General features: G+C 45.4%; 1 protein-coding gene across 2 annotated transcripts in view; it reads left to right on the plus strand.

Annotated features, from left to right (window-relative positions):
• LOC137287274 (serine/threonine-protein kinase Chk1-like) overlaps positions 1-20,987 on the plus strand; it is a 29,603-nt gene that overhangs the window by 5,754 nt on the left and 2,862 nt on the right. For both annotated transcript variants that reach the window (XM_067819511.1, XM_067819518.1), the window contains exons 7-11: positions 4,207-4,395; positions 4,829-4,933; positions 6,120-6,218; positions 6,570-6,678; positions 7,078-7,243. In XM_067819511.1, the coding sequence (XP_067675612.1) occupies positions 4,207-4,395; positions 4,829-4,933; positions 6,120-6,218; positions 6,570-6,678; positions 7,078-7,243 (668 nt within the window). The remainder of the gene's footprint in view (positions 1-4,206; positions 4,396-4,828; positions 4,934-6,119; positions 6,219-6,569; positions 6,679-7,077; positions 7,244-20,987) is intronic.

The following is a 20,987-nucleotide window of genomic DNA, read 5'->3' on the forward strand; positions in this document are numbered from 1 at the left end:
CGCAGCCGACCACATGTCCTTTACTTGTCATTCTCTTTCTTGTCGCACCACAGGCTGGACTTGTTGTTTTGCAAGAGAACTGATAGCTTGATTTAGTGATTGACGATGGGTGTTTCTAAAGAGAAGAAAAGTTCTAAACACAAGTGTTGTGGTGACTTTAACTGCAACTTTTCGTCGGCAGATCTGAACAATTCTTGTGTCGACTGTGTTTGCTTATGTGAGAGGTCATGTAGATGTAGTTTGTGTATTTGATTAGATGACAATGAATTTGATCTGTGCCAGCGGGTGAATAAGAGGAGGACGTCTGATAGAGATAAGCACAGGGCAGAAGATGGTTCTTCAGCGCCTAAAAAGGGGGAAAAAAAGACTGCCCTAAGTTAATGGCATGGCATTCTGCATCTAGGTCGGCAGATGAAGACTTTTTACAGGAGGCATCGGATTCTTATCTTGGTGAGGATCTCAGGCATTTATTTCATCCGTCGAGGAGTTTAAGGGACGCTAGTGTAGTTTTGTCACCACCACAAATGGTATGCTTTCTCCACCACCAGTCGTTTCCCGCCTGATGTTGGTTGTTACGATTCTGGATCACTCGTCCATTTAGCAGATGGATCGACATTCTTTTACTGTTTTGAATGTGCTTCGGTCGTGACATCCCAGAGCATTTGAGTGGGTCGGACAAAGAGAATCGTTTGAGAGCGTTATCCCAGCCTCTGCATTGTAGCGATTCGATTAACGGGGAAGCGTTTCAACAACATGATGTGGCGTTTGCTCAACCTTCTTGGAATTGATGCGGCGATTCGCAATGCGACAGCGTTCACCTTACCCCCGATGGGTGAATCGACAACCTGTTTTGGCGCATTGTTTATTCACCAGCATGATTCAGGGCTTGCTTGCATCGATCGTACTCCAGTGATTCCCCAACCCATTCGTTCCAGTGCATCAGCATGTTTCGATTCACCGATGGCAAGTAGTACTTTACGGTTTTACAGGTGTGCCGAGTGGAATCACCTATTTGGTTCCTCAGAGTGGTTTCAGTTCCGTGCCGATCCACAGGGTAGTGACTCAACATGCTGGGTTGTCTACTTTTATCATGAAGTCTGGTGTAATCTGCCCCTAAAAGCCGAGGAAAGAATGACACAAATTAGTTGCTAGATGGTCATCTTCGAAATCAGAAGATGAAGCTTTTTTAAATGAGGCCTCGGACTCATACCTGAGTGAGAATTTGAGATGATTGTCCTCGCCGGATGTGGGCGAATTGTCGTCGCCACCATGTATGGTGGTTTTATGACAACCACAACCTTCATTGCGTCCTGTGTCTATTGTGACAATACTGCAGTATTCATCAATATCACCCGACTGATCCATTGACTCACAAACTCTCTAGTGATTCGGTCTACCACTCAAGGCCATGATGTGGTTGCAGCTCAGCCGATTAAGTCCGATTCGGCGATTCACTTAAGTGGTTGGGGTGGAATCGATTTGGCGTTTTCTCATCCACTTCACGCAATTGCTTCGATTCACTCTGAAGTGATGCGCTCTCAACAACAGCTTCGTTTGGATGCGGCGCTCACTCAACCGCTTATTGTCGATTCAGCGATTCACTCTAAAGCGGCGCTTCCACTACAACAGAGCAGTCTCGGTTCAGTGCTTCCTCAACCATATCACTCCAGTGTGGCTCTGTATTCTGAAGCGCCGCTCTCTCGACAGCATTATGGGTTCGATGCGGCGCTTTCGAATGGTGTCTGTAACGTTGCTCAAGACTATTATCAACCGGGAGATTTTATGGTCAGTTTAGATTTCCAGGACGCCTACTTGCACATACCTAGTTGCCCGATAAATCAGATGTGTCTGCGATTCATGTTCTAGGGAATTCACTACCAATGGCCTGTGATCCCGTTTGGAATTTCTTCGGCCCCATGGCTATTCACACAGGTCACCAGGCCGATCACCAAATTACTGCATCACGAGGGGATTGTGTTCGAGACTTACACAGACGATTGCATCCAGGCTCGGAACGACGCTGGTATTCTGTGGCTTCTTCTCCACTTAGGCTGGTTGGTGAATCTAAAGAATTTGGAACTGATCCCTACACACCGCAACTAAGAGGTTTGCTTCTCATGAGATCCACGATTCTGCGAGCGTACACCTTTGCGAAGCTGCAACCACCTTCGTCCGCAAAGCCTCATGAGACACATGCGCTCGCTTCCACCATGAGACATGGCACTCCAGAGGAACTGTTCACTGCAAGTCATTATGGAAGATTGCTTTTGGAAGTCAGATACTGTGTTTGCTGCTCATTGTCTATGGGATGTATCAGTCACGGACATCGAAGACCTTCATCAATTCGGTCCATTGGTCCTGGCGCAGCAGGTGTAGTTGACCCGTCCACGCAGATAAGCATCTCCGCATTCTTGGTCTTGCTATGTGCATAATAACGATATCAATGTTATCCATATCTTATGTACTTTGTTCAAATGGGCTAGATTGTTCTCACCTAGGGAACGAGGGCATGGTGTACTGTCATACCCATGGTTGGATAGACTGTGCGGGCAGTCTTGTGCGTGTGCAGAGATGATCGACACTCCGCTTATTGACCTCTACTCTCTGAGCAATCACGTCAGTGAAGCGTTGAAGTCTGATTACCAAACATTTTTGAAGCATTCGCTCCTAGGTCCTTTCTGACCTTGGTAAATAGGGAGATCGGTACTAAACGTTAAACTAGTTGAGCATCTGGGCTACTTCTCCTTTCACCGCCAACCAGCGTGTGTCTGGAGGGGGGGGTAGTTTCAAAGCAGGGACATGCCAGATCACTGGGTTCTCCTGATAAATTGTGGGGCTGCAGCGTTAATTCCTTGCCAAACTGCTTCCTTTTGCTTAGCAAAAGTTGCGGCTGAACCCACATTTACTCAGGAGCACCCACTCCCTAGAGTTTTCGTGCCGTGTAAGCCAAGGGGTTTCCGAAGCAACCCATCATAAGTACAGAGTAGCACATCAGGAGTTGGTGCTACTCTTGGCCTCCTTGTGGAATGCATCCTCGCCTGTGCAGTGAGTCAGAGGGTAATTTGCAGCCCTCCAGCAAACTGTGGGATAATGCATAACGTGAGATAGGAAAAGTTTAAAAATTTGGAAATTTAACTATAAATTGTATGTTTATATACTTATCCTATCTCACGCGATGGATGCCCACCCTTCCTTCCCTGCATCACAGATTACTTGCAGCTCCAAGAAGAGACTGACAAGTAAAGGACGTCATGTGATCGGCTGCGTGTACATGATGATTGACAGGCGTCTATTGCAGAGGCAGAGGTCAGGTGGTCAGAGGCCAAGAAGATTTGATTTAACATGCTGACAGCATGTTTCCACACTGGGTCAAAGAGAGGAAGAGAGATACTTAATGTGAGATAGGATAAGTATATAGATATACAATTTATAGTTAAAATTTCCAATAGTGTTGTGCTTAATAGTTTCCTTGACAGGCAGACAACTATAGTGTCCTCATCCTTCCTGGAAGAACAGTTAGAACAATACTTCTGAACAGAATCACTATCAGAATCCACTTTACGTGAAAAGCTCCAACCACGTGTTTTGAAAAACTTGTGAACGTGATACATCGTTCTGGCATTTCTCCTCAGGCCCATCCTCTTTTCGATTATTGTTGTCGCGGTTGGTTGTTCTGTTTGTATCATTATCATGACAAGGTTTTTTTTTATTGACATGAATATTGTGATTGTGTCCCAGAGGGCAAAAAAAGTATAAAACTGATAGCATGCAGTATGATTGGATCACTCAGTGAAATCAACCAATCGGAATCTGTTTTACAAAAGTATCAGATTTGTCATAACCCTGAATTGTTAGTTTCGCATTGTCGTTTGAAACAGCCTGTATTTGAAAGTGATGTGCAGAGTAGTTGGAACTCAAAACAACACTTGGCTTCAGTGAGGGAGGGTAGCTTATTTTGTTACAGTTTAACTCTCTGCATTTTGACTTTTGCTTGAGTTGAAAATAAACTCCCCAGTCCCCATCCAGTATTTTTAAAGTGTGCCATGTGAACTTTCAGTGTGTGAATGGTGCAAGGGCGCGGCATAGAATGAACACCACAATTCTCTTTCCCTCTCTCTCATTCTCTCTCTCTCTCTCTCTTTCTCTCTCTCTCTCACTCACTCATACACAACTTGTATTGAAAAGTGTTGTTTCACCATGTCCCAGATAAACTGAAGATTTCTGACTTCGGACTGGCGACAGTGTTCCGCTTCCAAGGCAGTGTGAGGATGCTGGAGAAGTGCTGCGGCACCGTGCCCTATGTTGCCCCGGAGGTACTGAGTCGCAGGCCCTACAGTGCCGAGCCGGCTGATATCTGGTCCTGCGCTGTCGTCCTGGTAGCCTTACTAGCGGGAGGTAACACATTTTCTTATCCGATCTCTGGGAGGTTGGAACCTAGGAGTGTTGGGGTTTAAGGGATGAGATGACTTCTCTGATTGGGATGGTGGCTGGTTCCTGGAGGTTTATGTATTTGTTCATCACACCAAAGATCTGGGGATGTTTCCCCAAATGGTTACAACTTGTGAAGCTGATTTCTGGTATCCCCCACCATGATGTTGCTGGAATATTGCTGAAAGCAGCATAAATACTCACTCACTCATGTGGTCATGTTGACCTACAGCAGAAGTGTTGGTGAAACTGTTGTGACTTGTTGCTCATTGCATCAACCACAGGTTTGCCTCTGACTTGTTTATGTACAGAGGGCGGTGGGGGAGCCTAGTGATTAAAGCATTCTCTCATCACGCCATATAATTCTAATCCTTATCACTGGGGTGTGTGTGTGTTGTAGAGCTGCCATGGGATGAGCCTACGTACGGATGTCAGGAGTACTGTAACTGGAAGGACTGTAGGATCACCCTTACACCCTGGAACAAGATCGACAACCTGGCCCTGTGTAAGTCTGTGTAGTTGTAGTTGCTGTAAAGTTGGGGGCAGCAGGTGACGGGAGACTTTTGTAAAGTGCCACTTCTGAAATGACTGCTTGTATGACTGCGTCTGCTTGTATCTTTTGTTTTCAATGCACAAATTGATTGGAAAATTGCTGGAATAGATGTGGCAGTTTTTATTTAATTATTATCTTATCTATCAAAATATAATGAAGAACCATCTGATTCGTTATATTATATTTATTTACAGTTTATTCACTTGTATATTGACAGTATGATTTTCTTTATAAGAATCAGGATGGTGGGGTAGCCTAGTGGGTATAGTGCTGGCTCATCACGCTGAACACTTGGGTTCAATTCTCCACATTGGTACAATGTGTGAAGCCCATTTATGGTGTCAGTTGCTGTGATGTTGCTGGAATATTTTGCTAAAAGTGGTGTAAACTAATACACACTCACTCACTCACTCACTCACTCATTACAACTTAGTTCATGGTACATACCAATCAAAGAAAACATTAAATATTGTGGGCAAGTTGGCTAAAGCACCAGGCTAGTGATCCAGCGAGACTGAGGTGTCGGGATCGAGCCCACCTCTGATCGGGTGTAAAAACTTTGGAGTCAACTTTGTGTGCACACTCTTTCCATGTCGTCACAACTCCTAGTGTGCACAATACTGTGCACTTAAAAGAAATCACAGATCTGTTGGTATATGACCAGATGGTGGCCACATGAATACATGCATACACCTAGTTGCGGGTACAGCAATGTGCAGTAAACTTGGACAAAGTACTGTGACTAGGTGTCCCATTCCACCCAGCTGTGACTTGGGTACCTCATTAGGATGAGAGAGCAACAATAACTTCAGTGCGCCTAGTTGTGGCGAGACTTGTAGAGAATGGTAGTACGATGTGACCCTGAGGCAGACATCCAATAATCAAGGGAAACAAATACCAGCGCCTTGAGCAAGCAATAGTTGCATGGATATGTGTGCTATATAGATATCCTATAATAATAATAGTCCAGCAACGATGATGATTGGTTTGTTACTGTCGTGAAGTACCAAGGAAAGAAGTTAACCTACACAATGTAAATAACACCCATCTAACAGCTCCACGATACAGTCAAGTTATGTGGATTGTTGACAGCTTCAGTCAGACACTATCATGGAGTTTGTTGTCTCCCCTGTTGCAGCGTTGCTACGGAAACTGCTTGTGGAGAACGCCAGCAAGCGCTACAAGATGGAGCAGATAAAGAAGCATCAGTGGTTCACCAAGACCTTTTATAAAAGAGGTGAGATGATCATAGATGTAAGACACAATAGTACACTCTCACAGACAGGACACTTGGAGATGGTAGACACAGACAGGACACTCATAGATGTAAGACACAATAGTAGACTCTCACAGGCAGGACACTTGGAGATGGTAGACACAGACAGGACACTCATAGATGTAAGACACGGATGGTAGATTTTCACAGACTTAGGTGTTGTAGTTAACAATGCTTCTACCGACAGAAGGAGGCTTGCAGAGGAGACTTAGAGATAGAAGGTTAACCGGCACTCGCAGATGGTAGGCCATACCTGCTGCCATATGACAATACACATGTTCAGGTTCTCTGTACACATTGTTGTTTGTGCAGGGCTGTCTCGAGTGTCATCGGGCTCCCCAACAGACTCACCATCCGGTGCCGGGGTATACAAGCGACTGTGTTCCCGGGTAGACATCACCCCACCCGGGTGCTCCCCAGGGTGAGTAGCAGCTGCTCCAACATGTGCAGAAGATATCTTAAGAGGAACTGACAGAAAATGCATGCACGTGTAGCATATTTATGGGAGATGTTTGTGTAATTATTTGGGGACAGTTGAATTATTGCTCTGTGTGTTTCATTTAAGGTAAGTTGGGTATTTGTGTTCAGAAATTTCTTATGAAGATTTCTTCCATTTTCATACTGTTTCCGAGATCTTTTTTTGTATGCGAACAGACATCTTCCTCCAGTGTGTATCACTTAGTGTATTTGTGTCTTGTGATGTATTCTTCAAGGAATGTTATTAAACAACAAAAAGCAAAATCATCAAGCAAGAAGATTGTTTCTAAGAACGTTCATAAATATCTTCATTCCACTGTACATCTGATGATCTGTTCTTCAGGGCAACTGTGTCTTGCAGTCAGCCAATGGCCTATCGGGCTGACTCACAAGGAGAAGTAACTGAGGGTGGCAGCGGAGAGGACCATCTCATCAGCTTCTCCCAACCAGTGCAGGCAGACAAGATGTTGCTCAGTAGCCAGATACAGGGCACGCCAGGGTCGTCGCAGGTGAGGCTATGTCTTCCTTGAGAATTGGGCAGATATTTGAGTAGTATAGGGAATGATAGTCCGAAAACACTTTTCAAAAACCCCTCTAAAAAGCCTCATTTACTAAATGAGGCTTTGGTGGGACCATTAGCTCTTGCTACTATTGCCCCTACTACAAAGCCACGCCATCACGTTTACCGTGACTTGGCAGGCGGTAACACTGTGCCGTACGGTACGATCAATAATTCTTCTCTTACAAACCCCCTACCCGGCCCACCCCTCAAGTAGTACAAGTTAGGTTCGTCGGCTTTCATATCCACTTTATCTATGTTGTAAGTTTTGACTGACCATATAGGATCGGTGGCTCGCTTACGGCTATCGCCCTCGTGTTCCCCCGGCTGGTATAGATACCTAACTAAGGCCCTATCTGGTATCTGTTTCTCCTTTCCACGCAATGGAGCAGACGACTCTGCTAACACTGATTTTAGTTTGATAGCGTCTGCCGGTTTCTTACCAGTGAGCCGGGTTACTTCATGGTTGATTGCCGACACCACCTCGGGTAACCTCGCTACCCATTCGGTCGATCGTTTTCCAGTGGTTGTCATTTCCCTAGCATATTGATGACCGAACAAGCGCTCAGCCAAAGTCCTATTAAATCTCTCAACTATAGCTTGGCTGCGATGGGCTCCGGCCGTGCCACGTCTGACCTTTGTATCGTGTTTGGCTAGCAGTTGTGAAACGGCACCCATGAACTCCCGTCCGGGATCAACTTGCAGCTCTGTTGGCCAAGTCAGCGGGCTGCGTTTGTATATACGTTCTAATCCTTTGGCTACTTTGGCCGAATCTTTCGTGGTCAAGGGTTCGGCTTCCTTGTAACGACTGGCTACGTCCACTACGGTTAAGGCATACTTGTACCTCTTATCATGAGGTAGGAACAGTAGGTCTGCCTGGTGAATGCTATTAGGTATGTTAATTCCGAAACTCCTTCTAGGTACGTAGCGTGGCGCCGGCAAATAGATCTGCCACAGGGCTTGTTTTTCAAGCCACGCTTTGGCTTTCTCTGGTGATACTCGTGCCATTTTAGATAGCTTATCTACTGCGCTAGCTCCTTTCCAATATCCACGCGGGCTGTAATAAATAGCCTCAAATTTTTTCATGTCCATACGCGTATGTGTTTATACCATCAATAGCTATCCAACGTTTCGTGTCCATAGGCGATAGGGACGTCTTGTTTATAGTCAGTCCGTATATCTTATGTCCATCACTTCTAAGCGTGTTCATCTTATGCCTAAAGGTACGGGTCTTGAACAGAGCCTCCTTGAATCTGGCGTGTTTGATGTGTTGTTTCACCACATACTTCTTAACCCCCTTAGCCTTCCGGATCTCACTATTGTCGGCTTTCAATATGGAGTACATCTTAGGTCTCAAACCTATGTACTCAGCTATTGGCGTGCCAGCACACTCGTCCTTCATCTTACCTAGGACCTTTTTATTTACCGTGCTGTGTATAGTTTGGGTCTTAGGATAGTCGCTGGTGTCGTATAAATCGAGGTGTTTCCCCATGTCCTCGTACACGTCCTCGGTTCGAATCTCCATCAGCAGGGAATCCGTGTCAGTGTACAACACTTCGCACCTGTCGCCGTACTGTTTCTTGAGCTCGTTGTAGTAAAAGTCGTACATCAGGTGTTTGGATAAATCAAGGATACTCATCCCAACGTAAACAGGTCGGTTGAATTTTATGTGACTTTTCTTCATGTGTATGGCAACTAGGTCGTCTGTGAATATTTTATTACGGTTGAATGCCGGACTGGCTATCAATTTCCTGAGCTTGTCTTCCTCACTAGATCTAACCAGTTTCACGGTTACGCGTTTCCTCAGGTTTTCCATAGTCTTACCAAACACCGAGTTGTTCATGAGCTTGTAGAGATTTTTCTCAAAATCACTGGTGGCTTTTTTTCGTAGGTCTGTGTTCATTCTGATGTAGGGCTCCATCCATGGGCTCTGGTCGAACATGAGCACCCTGTGTATTTTGGTCAGCCTCATACCCAACGACAGGTACAGCTGTAGGTTGCGATAGTGAACGATGTACTTGGTCTTATTCATTAAGTTAGGCACGAGTTTTTCAACGTCTGTCACACGACCACCTGACAAGTTATGTTGGTACTCAGACATCCAGTCTGGGTTAACCCTCATACGTTCGGGTGCAAGGGGATAGCTGTTGTGCGATGCGTGTAATGCCTTGGGATACTCTAAGTCAACCTCGAGGATATAACCTTTGTTCGAATCTGGTGCAATGCTCATAACATCAACGTTTGGTACCCATTCGAATCCTCCTGTAGGTAGATACTGGCTCATGGCCCAGCCGTACAGGTTATTTGCGTCGAGGTAGAGAATGTGATTGGTTGGTTTGTTAGGATCGTAACCTTTCACGTATTGATTATTTGCTTTCGCGTATCGTTTGGATGCCATGGAAATCCCACCTCGCAAGCCTTTCTCAATGAATAGGTGCATGTCATAATCTGTGAGCAATTCCAAATTAACTCCTGTCTTTTTAAGCAAGGCGTCCCACGACAGACCTGGGCTGGTGTAATACCATGCGGGGTCGAGTTTATACTGCTTGAAACATGTTTGCCGAAACGTCTCGAACACGTCGGCTAACAGCAGTACATCTGTCCTCAAGTACAAGTCGTGATAATCGCCAAGGTTCTTACAACCAAGTTTATTCCATACGTTAATCGCGTGCGAGTAATCGTCTCGTGAGACTGACGCCTCATTCAGCTTGCTATAAAAGCAGTCGATAGGAGGTAGTCTGGTCTCTGTGAACTTAGCCCAGCTATCCATGTACTCATATGGGTATACGCCCTTCCTCATGAGCAGGTGTCTAGTCTCGGCGTCTGTGTATCGATCGGTGATAGGGAAGGTATTGTTGGCCTTGACCAGACTGTCGAGTGACGACAGGAGGAATTGAAACGAGTCAATGAACCTAAGTCCGTTTAAGCTGAAGGAGATGTATCTCTCCATGTTGTTGGGGATGCACGATATATTACCATCGATTTTCGCGATGGCCTGCATGATCAAGTGAGAGTCGTATCCTCTCAAGTTGTGAAAGACAACGGGAATGTTTATTGTCTTAGGATTGATTTTAAGCTTGAGGTTGCACGCGTTGTGAGCGGCACCTCTATACTTACCAGTTATGTGGCAGTGATCTCTCACCGAATCACCGTTAAATGGCGAGTCGCACACATGACAGTTAGTGCTACTGGTGTGAGCTATCTTGTCGGCTCTGGTCATACGCATGGGAGCGATTCTATACAATGCATTCCTAATAATTTTTTCTTCCTCCTGCAAGCACTTTAGAAACCTTTCAGCCGCGTCAGGACCCCTATACACTACCGGAGCTTTCGTTTCCCCGTCACAACGGACGACAATGTATCCAAACGAACAGGCTTTATGCTCTTGTGTTTTGTGTGTGAAACTCCCACTAGTGGATGATTCCCCTACAACTAAGGCTTCGAAGTCGGCGTATATGATATAAGGCACAGACATTTGATTCTTGTGATTGTCGAATTTTAGGATATTTTCACCTTCCTTAGGCATGTCGACTCGTATGGCCGTCTGCCCAACACCTTGGCAATCCTCCAGGTGGGATTCTAATAAATCAGCCCGACTGAAACAGTGTAGGCATCGTACACAAAAGTGTTTTTCCCCAACGTGTTTCGACTGGTCGTGCAACAACCGGCTGAGATGTTTTATCCACGTGTAGTGATACGTTTCACCTTTTTGAATCATGAATAAATTAATAACTTGACAATCCTTCACCGGGCTGACCCTGTGTATTATTGTTGTATTACCTTCGTGTCCAAAGACATTTATAGCCAGATTATTCTGTTTTTCTACTTTAGTGATCTGGGATATTGGGGTGGGTTCATCTATACCATCCCAGTTGAGCCCATCGTCCTGTGGATAATTAGAAGGCCTGTTCGGATTAGTGGCAGCTGGAAATAAGGCTGACCTGATAGATAACCTCAAGCAATCGTTTCCTCTATTCTTAACGTTTACTATGGCTTGTTTGTTCTTATAGTAGGGAGGCAAGGCTAGGTATGACCCACCTCTGAACGGCACGTATTTAGCTATGTCTAGATAGACATTATCGATTTTATCTACAGCCCACCCGGACCCCATGTGCGTGTAGCGTTCTAGGTATTCTCGTATCTGCTGAAAACTATTATCGATTGATGCGTCAATGGTCTCTGCATGTGTGACGACCTCTTGTTTACCTCGGAAGTAAGGTTGAACATACTCAGTGGTACTCCCAACCTGCTTATCGAGCGACATTTTCACTGTGATCTGAAACTTGATACTTCCTAGATTATTTAGTTCCTGGTTGACCTTATCAGCTATCAGAGGCTTGATATCTGTAATGTCTATGTTTCTATCAATGTGCATGCGCCAACCTCTCAAATAATTGCCTACGGCGTGCTCAGTGCGCACAAACTGTAGGTCAATAGCTCTATTCTGTCGTAATAATTCTAAAAGCTGTGGTTTTCTCATACGAGAATACCCGCCTAAACCCAAATCGTGTGCCTCGGTTTTCAGTTGTTTTACAGTGGGACGTGCTACGGGGGTATGTGATAACAATGCGGTTAACCCGGCTTTCCCCAATTTTGAATAACCCGTGTATCCAAACTGTTTCGCTTGAGCTTTTAACTGTTTTACCGTAGGAGGGACTTCTAAACCTAGTAATCTCAACAATGCTGGCTTCCGCATTCTAGAATACCCGATAACACCTCTCTGTTTTGCGACCCTCTTGAGCTCGCGCACAGTAGTCATTGTGTTTACACCTAAGAGAACTAATGTCTAATTGGTTCACAGTAAGGGGAGGTAACTCCTCCACTCTTGATAAAAAATATTTTATTTCTTGTAATCATTTATTAACCAAACTCGGTTTGTTGGCCACAATTCTCGTAAGTCTTCCAACAGCTTGTGTGAATCTATGTAGGCATCGATCAGTGTTTGGTTATTTGATAACAATTCGATTAACCCGGCTCTCCCCAGGTTTGAATAACGCCGGCATCCAAGCTGTTTTGCTATAGCTTTTAATTGTTTTACCGTAAGATAGGCTTCCATATTCAAGAATGTATAGTAGACATGTTTACACCTAAGAGAACCAATCTCTAATTGGATTTTATCTTGAGCAGTCGCCTACGTTCTTTTATGTAGTCTTTTTTATTCTCGTATATGAGTTGATGTCTGACTACGTTCGCTCCGTGAGCTTTACATAAACAGTAGTGCCCTTTAACCCCGATACCACACACAGAACACGTGTAGTTAGGACTTCCCATATGGAAACAACAGAACCCCTGATTCCTGCATTTCCTACCACAGGCCTCGGTCTTCCCCATAAGTATATATTCGCATCGGTATGGAGCGGGTCTCATGTTTACTTATATAGGTATTTTAGTTTAATTGCTTAGCAACCAACGCAGTAGCTGCTATACCCAACACTATGAAGCCCAGTTCACGATTTATTTGTCCCTTGGATGGTGTGTAGTACTGAGCGAGTGTGGGTTTATTGAGCGGTTCCAATTGTTTACCAGTTAGTAGGTAGTATTCTTTCATTCCTTCATCGACATCGTAGAATGTTTTAATGGCATGGTTTTCACGTTTGAGTTGTTCGTTAATAAAATCAATCCTCTGGAGGCGTTTTTTAGCGTACTCGGCCTGTGCTCTTTGTAATTTCTCAGTAGCGAGATCGTGTCGCTTCCTTTCTTCCTGTATTTCAGCCGCGTGATCATCTCGTAGTTTCGAGAAGAGGAAATTACTCCCGGAAAATGCCAGGGCATTCACTAACGCCCCACCAACCATCATAGCTATCGTGGCCATCCTATATTTATTTCATTATATTATCAGGTATTATTCCTTGTTTTACTAGGATGTCTTTTGTGGCCATCGCCATACCAAGGTTCATTATGAGCATACCCATATCCTGCAGGTTGAAATCTAGCTTGATAGTTGGTTGTTTAAGCACCATTTTAGTCAACCGAGCGTACCCTACTGCTAGACTGGCTACCACTGTGGCGTGGTATGCGTCGTTGACGAACGTTTTCCCCTCAGACATTATGTATATGATATAAAATATTTTAAATTATAACATGATATGCGGGTCTACCATGGGGGATACCCCCATACCCCCACTGTTGGGGGATACCTCACTGTTGGGTTGTGGCTCACTGTGGGAGGTGTATAACCATGTTATAACCACGGCAGCAGTTACGCCTACAGCCAACAACAGTCGGGTTGGGTTAGTCACTTTATGTTGGTTACACCACCGTTTTTTACCGGCAGCTACTCTCTTAGGATTCTTCTGCCTGGTTACTGTGGGGGGTACCACCACTGGGGTCTCCACCGTCACTGGTTCCTGTGAATCCACTGGGGTTTCCTGTGCAGCATCCATCTATACTATTATTATTATTCTTTCTCTCAAATTGGCAATGTTTTGCCGTGATAATCGCCGCCGTCACTGGAGCCAACAACATACCATATTTGTGGTACAGCCCGCAGCTGATAGAGCTCACGGCGTGTTCGATAAAAGGGTCTTTATCTAGGTCCTCCCACAGGTAAAGTCGGCGCTCTGGTGGAATGGGAAGGAATTGTGATACAATACCGGTGTATATCTGGGTCATAGCCGATCCTATTGTCTTTGTCATTTCTGCTCCGAGCCGGGACTCGTATCTAGCGTACAGCTTATCGATTTCTTCGGCTGACATTTTGTTAATTTTATCTGGAGTGTAGTCTCCAAAGTAATGTTTGGCTTTGCCGCCAACAGCCAACGCCACCAGTTTCTCTCGCTTGGGGGAATCCCCAGTTGGGGAACCCTCCACAGACAATTGTTCGAGCAATTCCTCACACTCCATCTTATAATATAACAAGTAAGATTTAGTTTTAACTATATAATACCCGATGCAGACAAAACACAGAGAAATGAAAGTTAAGTTGCACACGACAAATACTTCAAATATCATAGCTATGCTTAGCATTTGCTTAGCTTTGCTTAGCTTTGCTTAGCTTTTACTTAGCTTTGCTTAGCAAACTATATATGCTACTGGTTGGTCGGTTTTTAGTACGAGCTTAGCGTGTTTAGTTTCAGCGAGCTGTTTCTTCACCCGTTCCCGTTCTAATTTACTCATCACATCGTTCTCTCTCAAACACTCCTCGAACGAATCCCTGTCCTTGCAGTGAAATAAGGCCACCCATCGCGTCTGCTCCCTGAGGTCTTTCAACACCGAGTTGAACTTCTGCGTTAGCACCCAGACGCTGTGATTTGCATGCCGGCCGGAGAAGGCCAGGTACGATAGCATGTCTCTCTTTTTTGTTATCTCGCGATTAGCGCTGCAGTCGTCCAGTATAAACAGCGTCGGTTCCCCTTTAAATTTCTCGTGAAGAGCTTTCAACCAGTCCTGCAGGCGTGTTCCAGGGTCGATTTTGTGTACGTCCGGGTCCGTCATCACCCAAGGTCGCGCGTACGTTTTATTCATGCCCAGAGTAGGGCACATGATAACGATGTTATCGAACACATCCTTGTAGTAACCCTCCAACATATCCAACACGAAAACGGTCTTCCCACAGCCAGTCTGCCCGCATATGATAGCGCAGTGTGGGTCAGTGGGGAGGTGGATGGTGGGGTACCCCCCACTAGTAGATGGCTTGCACAAATCTCCCATTGTCTATATTAAGTTGCGCGTCCATAATAACGTACAAATATAATTTCAACTTACCAGCGGTTTGAGCCTTCTTAGTAATCTGGATGGTTATCCCTTCGCTGCCGTTATCTATACGACGCCCGCTGCCATGCAGTTTATCATCATCCGTGGATCGCATGTCCAACCATAGGGCATACTTGGTGGTCAGGTATTCACCGATCTGCACGGAGCCGAGGTCCAGGTCCTTTGTTATGTAGTCCCCCACTGGTAGCTTTTTTATCTCATCCCACTGCTGGTGTGGCCTCATACCATGACTGAACAGCTGGTTGGGCACGCCCTCGATGGTCACTTCCACCTTTTCAATCTCGGGGTTGAAAAACTTCTCGCTGTCCCTCCGGAATGGATCATAATCCTCCACGGGGACGACCAGGATACCTTTCATCGATCGCGCCGGCACGTTCAGGTTGATATTCCACACAGTGTCGCTCTTATCTCGCACGACTGATCTATGCCTCAGTACGCGATCGTACAGTATAGCCATCTTCCCAGAGTACTGACTTCGAACCTGCCTGGCCAGCTCCGGGCTAGTGACCATGTCGAACTCCAGAGAGATGTTGTCTATGGCATAACTGGCCTCATCACCGTTCGGCGTACGCACTACTTTGCTATAGTCGTTAAACGTGAGCTCGTATTCTAGCCTATCACCCAGTGCGGCCTGGTAAAACGGCGCGTGTCCCGTGAGCAACTCGAAGTCGAGCGGCACGCAGAATCGATTCCCGTATGCTAGAGCGATAGCCTTTTCACCGTCCGATAGCTTGTCTTGCTGGTCTGTCGTGAAGACGTATCCTATGCGCGCCCGGGTTGATTTGCTGATACCCTGGTACACATCATTGACTCGTTCTCTCTCGCTTTTCCAGAGATCCTTGTAGCAGTGAAACACGTCGCTGTCGTCGATGCTCAGTACCTCGTTACCGCTGATCTTGACGGTCGTTTTCTTGATGATAGCTCGACCCACGTTCCGCACTAGCTCGCGTTTGTCGTTGTCGGAGGTCAACGTGATATTAAACGCCAGTCGAACAGTGCCTGGTACAATGAGGTCATTCTCACCAAGGTTTGGAAATCTAACCAGCAGAGTTTGATTCTGGTCTATCTTGCTGGGGTTGTTGGTGATGGTCACCGACTGTCGCACGGCTCTGGCACCTAATGGCTCTCTCAATTTTCTGAAAGGATCTAATTTTCTACCGTACATTGTTATATATAAATAAAATATATTTAAATACTAATGGATGAAGACATACCTATGGATGATATGCGGGGCGCTAGTGCCCAGGTATACGATGATGAGCAGGAGACCTCATTTACTAGTTTGCCATTGAGCCAACAACTTTTAGAAACAACGGTAAATGATTATTACGAAGGATTAAAAAGCGATAAAAACTACGTTGAACCAAAGGGTCGAGACTACAATAATTTTTTTATTGATAAAAAGGGTGTTCTACGTCTTAAGTCTGCCCCAGAGGTCAACCTCTTTAACAAGATCAATAAAAAACCACTGGCCTTGTCAACTCTAGCCAGCCGCAATGGTGGTGGTGAATTTATCATTAAACATCTAAACATGCCTGATTACGGTGGTGCAATACCTAAGACCGTTAAAGAAGATCTGCAAGCTACCAGATCCCACCTCACCACTATAGATGAAATGACGCCAGAGCGTGCTACAGAAGCCTCGGACAGCATAGAAAAACTGTTGAGCACCTACTGGGACAAACCGTTACCGGGGTTTGACTTTCCGGTAAGGGAACTGTACGGCTTAGACGAAGCCGTGAAACGCGTGCGTGGAGAACTCGTGAACAACATGGGGAAACTGAACGAAATCGACGAGCACATCGCTAGGGGAAAAACCAAACTCACCGAAACTGACGACGATGATATGAAGAATCGTATCAATGAACGAATACGTGATTTAGAAGACGAGAGACGTACACGATTGGAAGCCGCTTCCTCGAATCGTGAACATCTTCGATCCCAGATCAGTCGTATTCGGGAAACAATCGATAGAATACTGAACGAAGATACAACTTTAGCCAACAGGATTCGGATATTGTTCCGGGAGCAAGGGATCACCATCGCCAGCATTCTGACTGCATTGGGTTTCATCATATCAACCCTGGTGGTGTCACTGGTGGGGGGTGCCCCTGTTGGGTCTACAGGAGGTGGCGGAACTCCAAGTGGCGGTGGTGGTGTTAAAGACTGGATTAAAAAACTCGGGGAAGGTCTAGCTAAACTAGCTGGTAAAGCCGCCGAAGCCCTTCCCGGCATCCTGGGTAGCATCGTCTCGTGGTTGTTGAGCGCTCTGTCTAAAACTACCATGTGGCTCAGTCAAAACCTGTGGGCAGCCATCGTCGCCGTGGCGGGTCTGGTATACGTAGCGGCTAAGAAATCTTTAACCAAATAAGTCCCAAAGTTACCCCACCAACCACTAAGGCTGTTTTATTATCAATATGCTGCTGATAGGTGGTGGAAACCCCCACACCCCCAGGGGGTACCTCCACATGAATTTTAGGCTCCGGAGGTGGCGCCACTATACCCTTTTCACGTGGTTGGGTGCGTGGGATATGTGGGGTGTTAATATCGGGGTTGATACCCAACTTTTGGTCCGCCGTGGCTATGACTATTTTGTTGTTATAACCCACCACTTTTTTTACTCTCAGTTGCATATCACTCGGAGACATATACAACCCCACACCGAACACGTAGTTAACTTTCGATCTGGCGTATTCTAACACGTTTTGGTAGCGTTCGATGGCCCGCGGGAGATCAACTGGAGAATTAATAGCATCCTCAACGTTGGCAACGAATTGTTTCTGAGCGTCGTAAGCAGTTCCCTTACCGATGATGTTGGAACGCGTTTGCGACTGCGCACCCAACAGCGACCACACATACGTTCGAATCGAGTCGTTCAAGCGTATTGTACCAGCACGAGTGAATCCTTTCGATGTGTCCAGCATGAACATTTTCCACCCGTCTGCGGTTGACTGCTCCACTTTCTGGACTGTGAAAGCAACACCACCTTTAAAGTTCATACGATCATCCCTCCATTCATTACTCGACAAAGCAAAGTCCGGGCGTAGTTTACCTTGTTTCAGTATAAGATCACTGAGTTCTTTCACTGATCGCACGCCATCAGAAGGAATACCCAACCCGTGGTTCGGCCCCGGCAAACGCCAATCCGTCTTCGGGTTTATTTCGAATTCATTACAAATACGTTCATAGGCCCGTCTATCGTATGGGTTGTTTGTTGCGTCCCACGCTTTATCCTGTGGGAGGGGGGCACTGATCTCTTTAAGGATACGTCTGACCTGGTAGTACACGTGGAATTTGAACACAGACTGACTCAGCGGTCCACGCCGAGTGTCGGCCAATGCCACACCACACCCCGTTGTAGCGCACCACACAGCAAAGTTGAATTGATTCTGCCAGAACTGCATAGGGTTGTTGAACCACGCGTGGACTACCTCAATGTTAGTCACCATAAGCTTATACTTATCGAACACATCTAAAAGCTGGGCATTGAAATACAACTCAGGAGCAACCACGATCTTCATGGGGGAGAAATCTACATCCAGTTTAGGGTAAAACACACCAGGGGAATACATTTTAAAACTATTATATAAATAAATATATATGTAATATGTACATAACACTTCCTGGAATAACGAGCGGTGAGGCCGTTCAGCTGACGCACGCGATCGATAACACGTCAGGTCAACTCGAAGTCGCACTCTGCGATATCACCTACCTACCACAATGGACTAACATTAATATCAGCAACAATAAGCTGTTCGTCAGTGGAACTCGCAGTCAGATAACTGACGGCTACTACAGCGTGTGCTCGCTAAACGACGAGGTCTTCAAACCCCTGGGAGCCGAACTCAAGATGAACGACTCAAACGGCACAGTGGTGTTAATCAACAACGGAAGAACCTCCTTGAGGCTCGGCCGACCATTAGCGAGGATACTCGGTATGTCTCCTGACGAGATAAAACCAACAACAACCGTCACAGGCACGAAGTTACCCGAACTAGTACCGTACCGAGAGCTATACATTCATCTCGGTCAGGTGAGCACAACGTATAACATTCAAGGAGGCCACCCTTCCACTATACTGAGAGCAGTGCCGGTGAAAACTGAGAAATTCAACGACGGTAGAACCGAGTCGTTTTCACCACGGCAGTATAAGAGATTAACCCAGGGCAACATACCTGAACTGACAATATCAGTGTTAGATATAAATCATAATCCTGTAAATATAGGATACCTCAGCTTAACGCTTCACGTAACATGACCAGCGCACAAGGACCCGGAGTGAAAAAATGCGTCAATATCGGGATCTCCGACCTCGGAGACACACGCGGTTTCGACGCTCCCGGAGTAGATGGTAAAACGTACGCCTTGCAACTGAAAAACAACATTTACAAACGCGTTGAAGTCTCCTCCGGTGGAGCCCTAAGCGATGTAGTAGATACCACAGGAGCAACAGTCAACACTAAGTACGCCCTCGTCAACACCGGTGATGACAACTGGAGAATATACCCATCATTCGGAGGTAAACTGTTCGACTTAGATGATGTTGAGAGAACTGCCATCGAAAAGAACCGGCCATATAAGCTCGTCTTCACTGAAGATGACAAGTGGGTGTTGTTAACCGATTACGACAACTACTGGTTTCTCAATATTAAGCTCTTCTCCCCCTACGTGTTCACTGATAACAAAGACCACTACCTAAACAAAGTCGTGAACGATGGATTCCTGCTCGTGGCTTACGTCCCAACTCAGAGACGCAGCGTAGTCGTCAGCCCAATCAGCAATTCACCACTCCACATGCTATCGAGTAAAACAGGCATGCAAAACGTGACATTACAGTTGGTGTCTGAATTCGAAGGTGTGGACAAAATACTAGATGGTATACCATCAAACACAACACTGGTCATCAGAGTCTACCTAGGGGAATCATCGGGGGATAACGTCGAGATCGTGAAGGGGGTCAAAATAGGGTGGGAGAAACGACACAATAATCAAGTTTGCCGCGTTTACGTGCGGGTGGGTGTCGGCTCCAACACCAGTCTGCAGGGTGTCAACGTGATCGTGGAAAACAAGATATCACTAACCAAGATCTTCCTACCTAACAACATACACTTTATTAATATGAATTTAATCCCTGAATTATTAACAGAAAACCAGTTGAAAATTATATAATAATATTATAATAATGACCAGTCATCATCCCAACACTACACTTAACGACTTGGGAGACACGGAGGGATTCGATCAGCCTGGTGAGGAAGATGAATTATACATCCTACACTTCAAAGACAACGTGTACAGACGGGTGTCGTTACCAGATTTAAAAGAGCCCAAATGGCTGCTCAACTTAACACTCACCTCACCTTATATCACAATAAACATAAATACGTGGATGATCTCTAAGATTAGGAACAACGGTATCTGGCCCGGGGATTTCATTCCGGAGAGAGAATTAGCATTCAAGATAGCTACTGCTGGTGCTGAAAAAAATATATTAAATTCTGGGCCAAAAAATAAATTAACATTTAGCTATAATACTCGTAACATAAATCTTGTTAATAGAATATTCTCCCCTTTCACACTCATCATAGAAGTCTTCTTTACGTCTTTACTACATGAAAACATCTCAAGAGTACACCAAATTTTACCCGGGGTGTCAATACACTGGTATGACGAACAACACACATTCAAATATTGTCGTATTGTTATACAACAGAATACCACGGGTCCTATAAACAGCTTAATAAACCTCAGTGGGGTTTTTATTACAACAGAAAAGTCTATTAGCCTCTCACCTATTACCCTGATTAGTAATCTAAAACTTGTAGACTTCAAATTCATTGATAAAGTATTAACTGAAACCCAATTAAAATATCTTTCATAATATATATTATAGGATGGGTCTGTACCCAGTCGTAGGGGAAGTAGCGAAGACGCTGGAAACCGTAGATGGGTTCCGCTTGAGGCAGTTATGTGATGTG

Source organism: Haliotis asinina, chromosome 1 (assembly GCF_037392515.1).
Source record: "Haliotis asinina isolate JCU_RB_2024 chromosome 1, JCU_Hal_asi_v2, whole genome shotgun sequence".
Classification (NCBI taxonomy): domain Eukaryota; kingdom Metazoa; phylum Mollusca; class Gastropoda; order Lepetellida; family Haliotidae; genus Haliotis; species Haliotis asinina.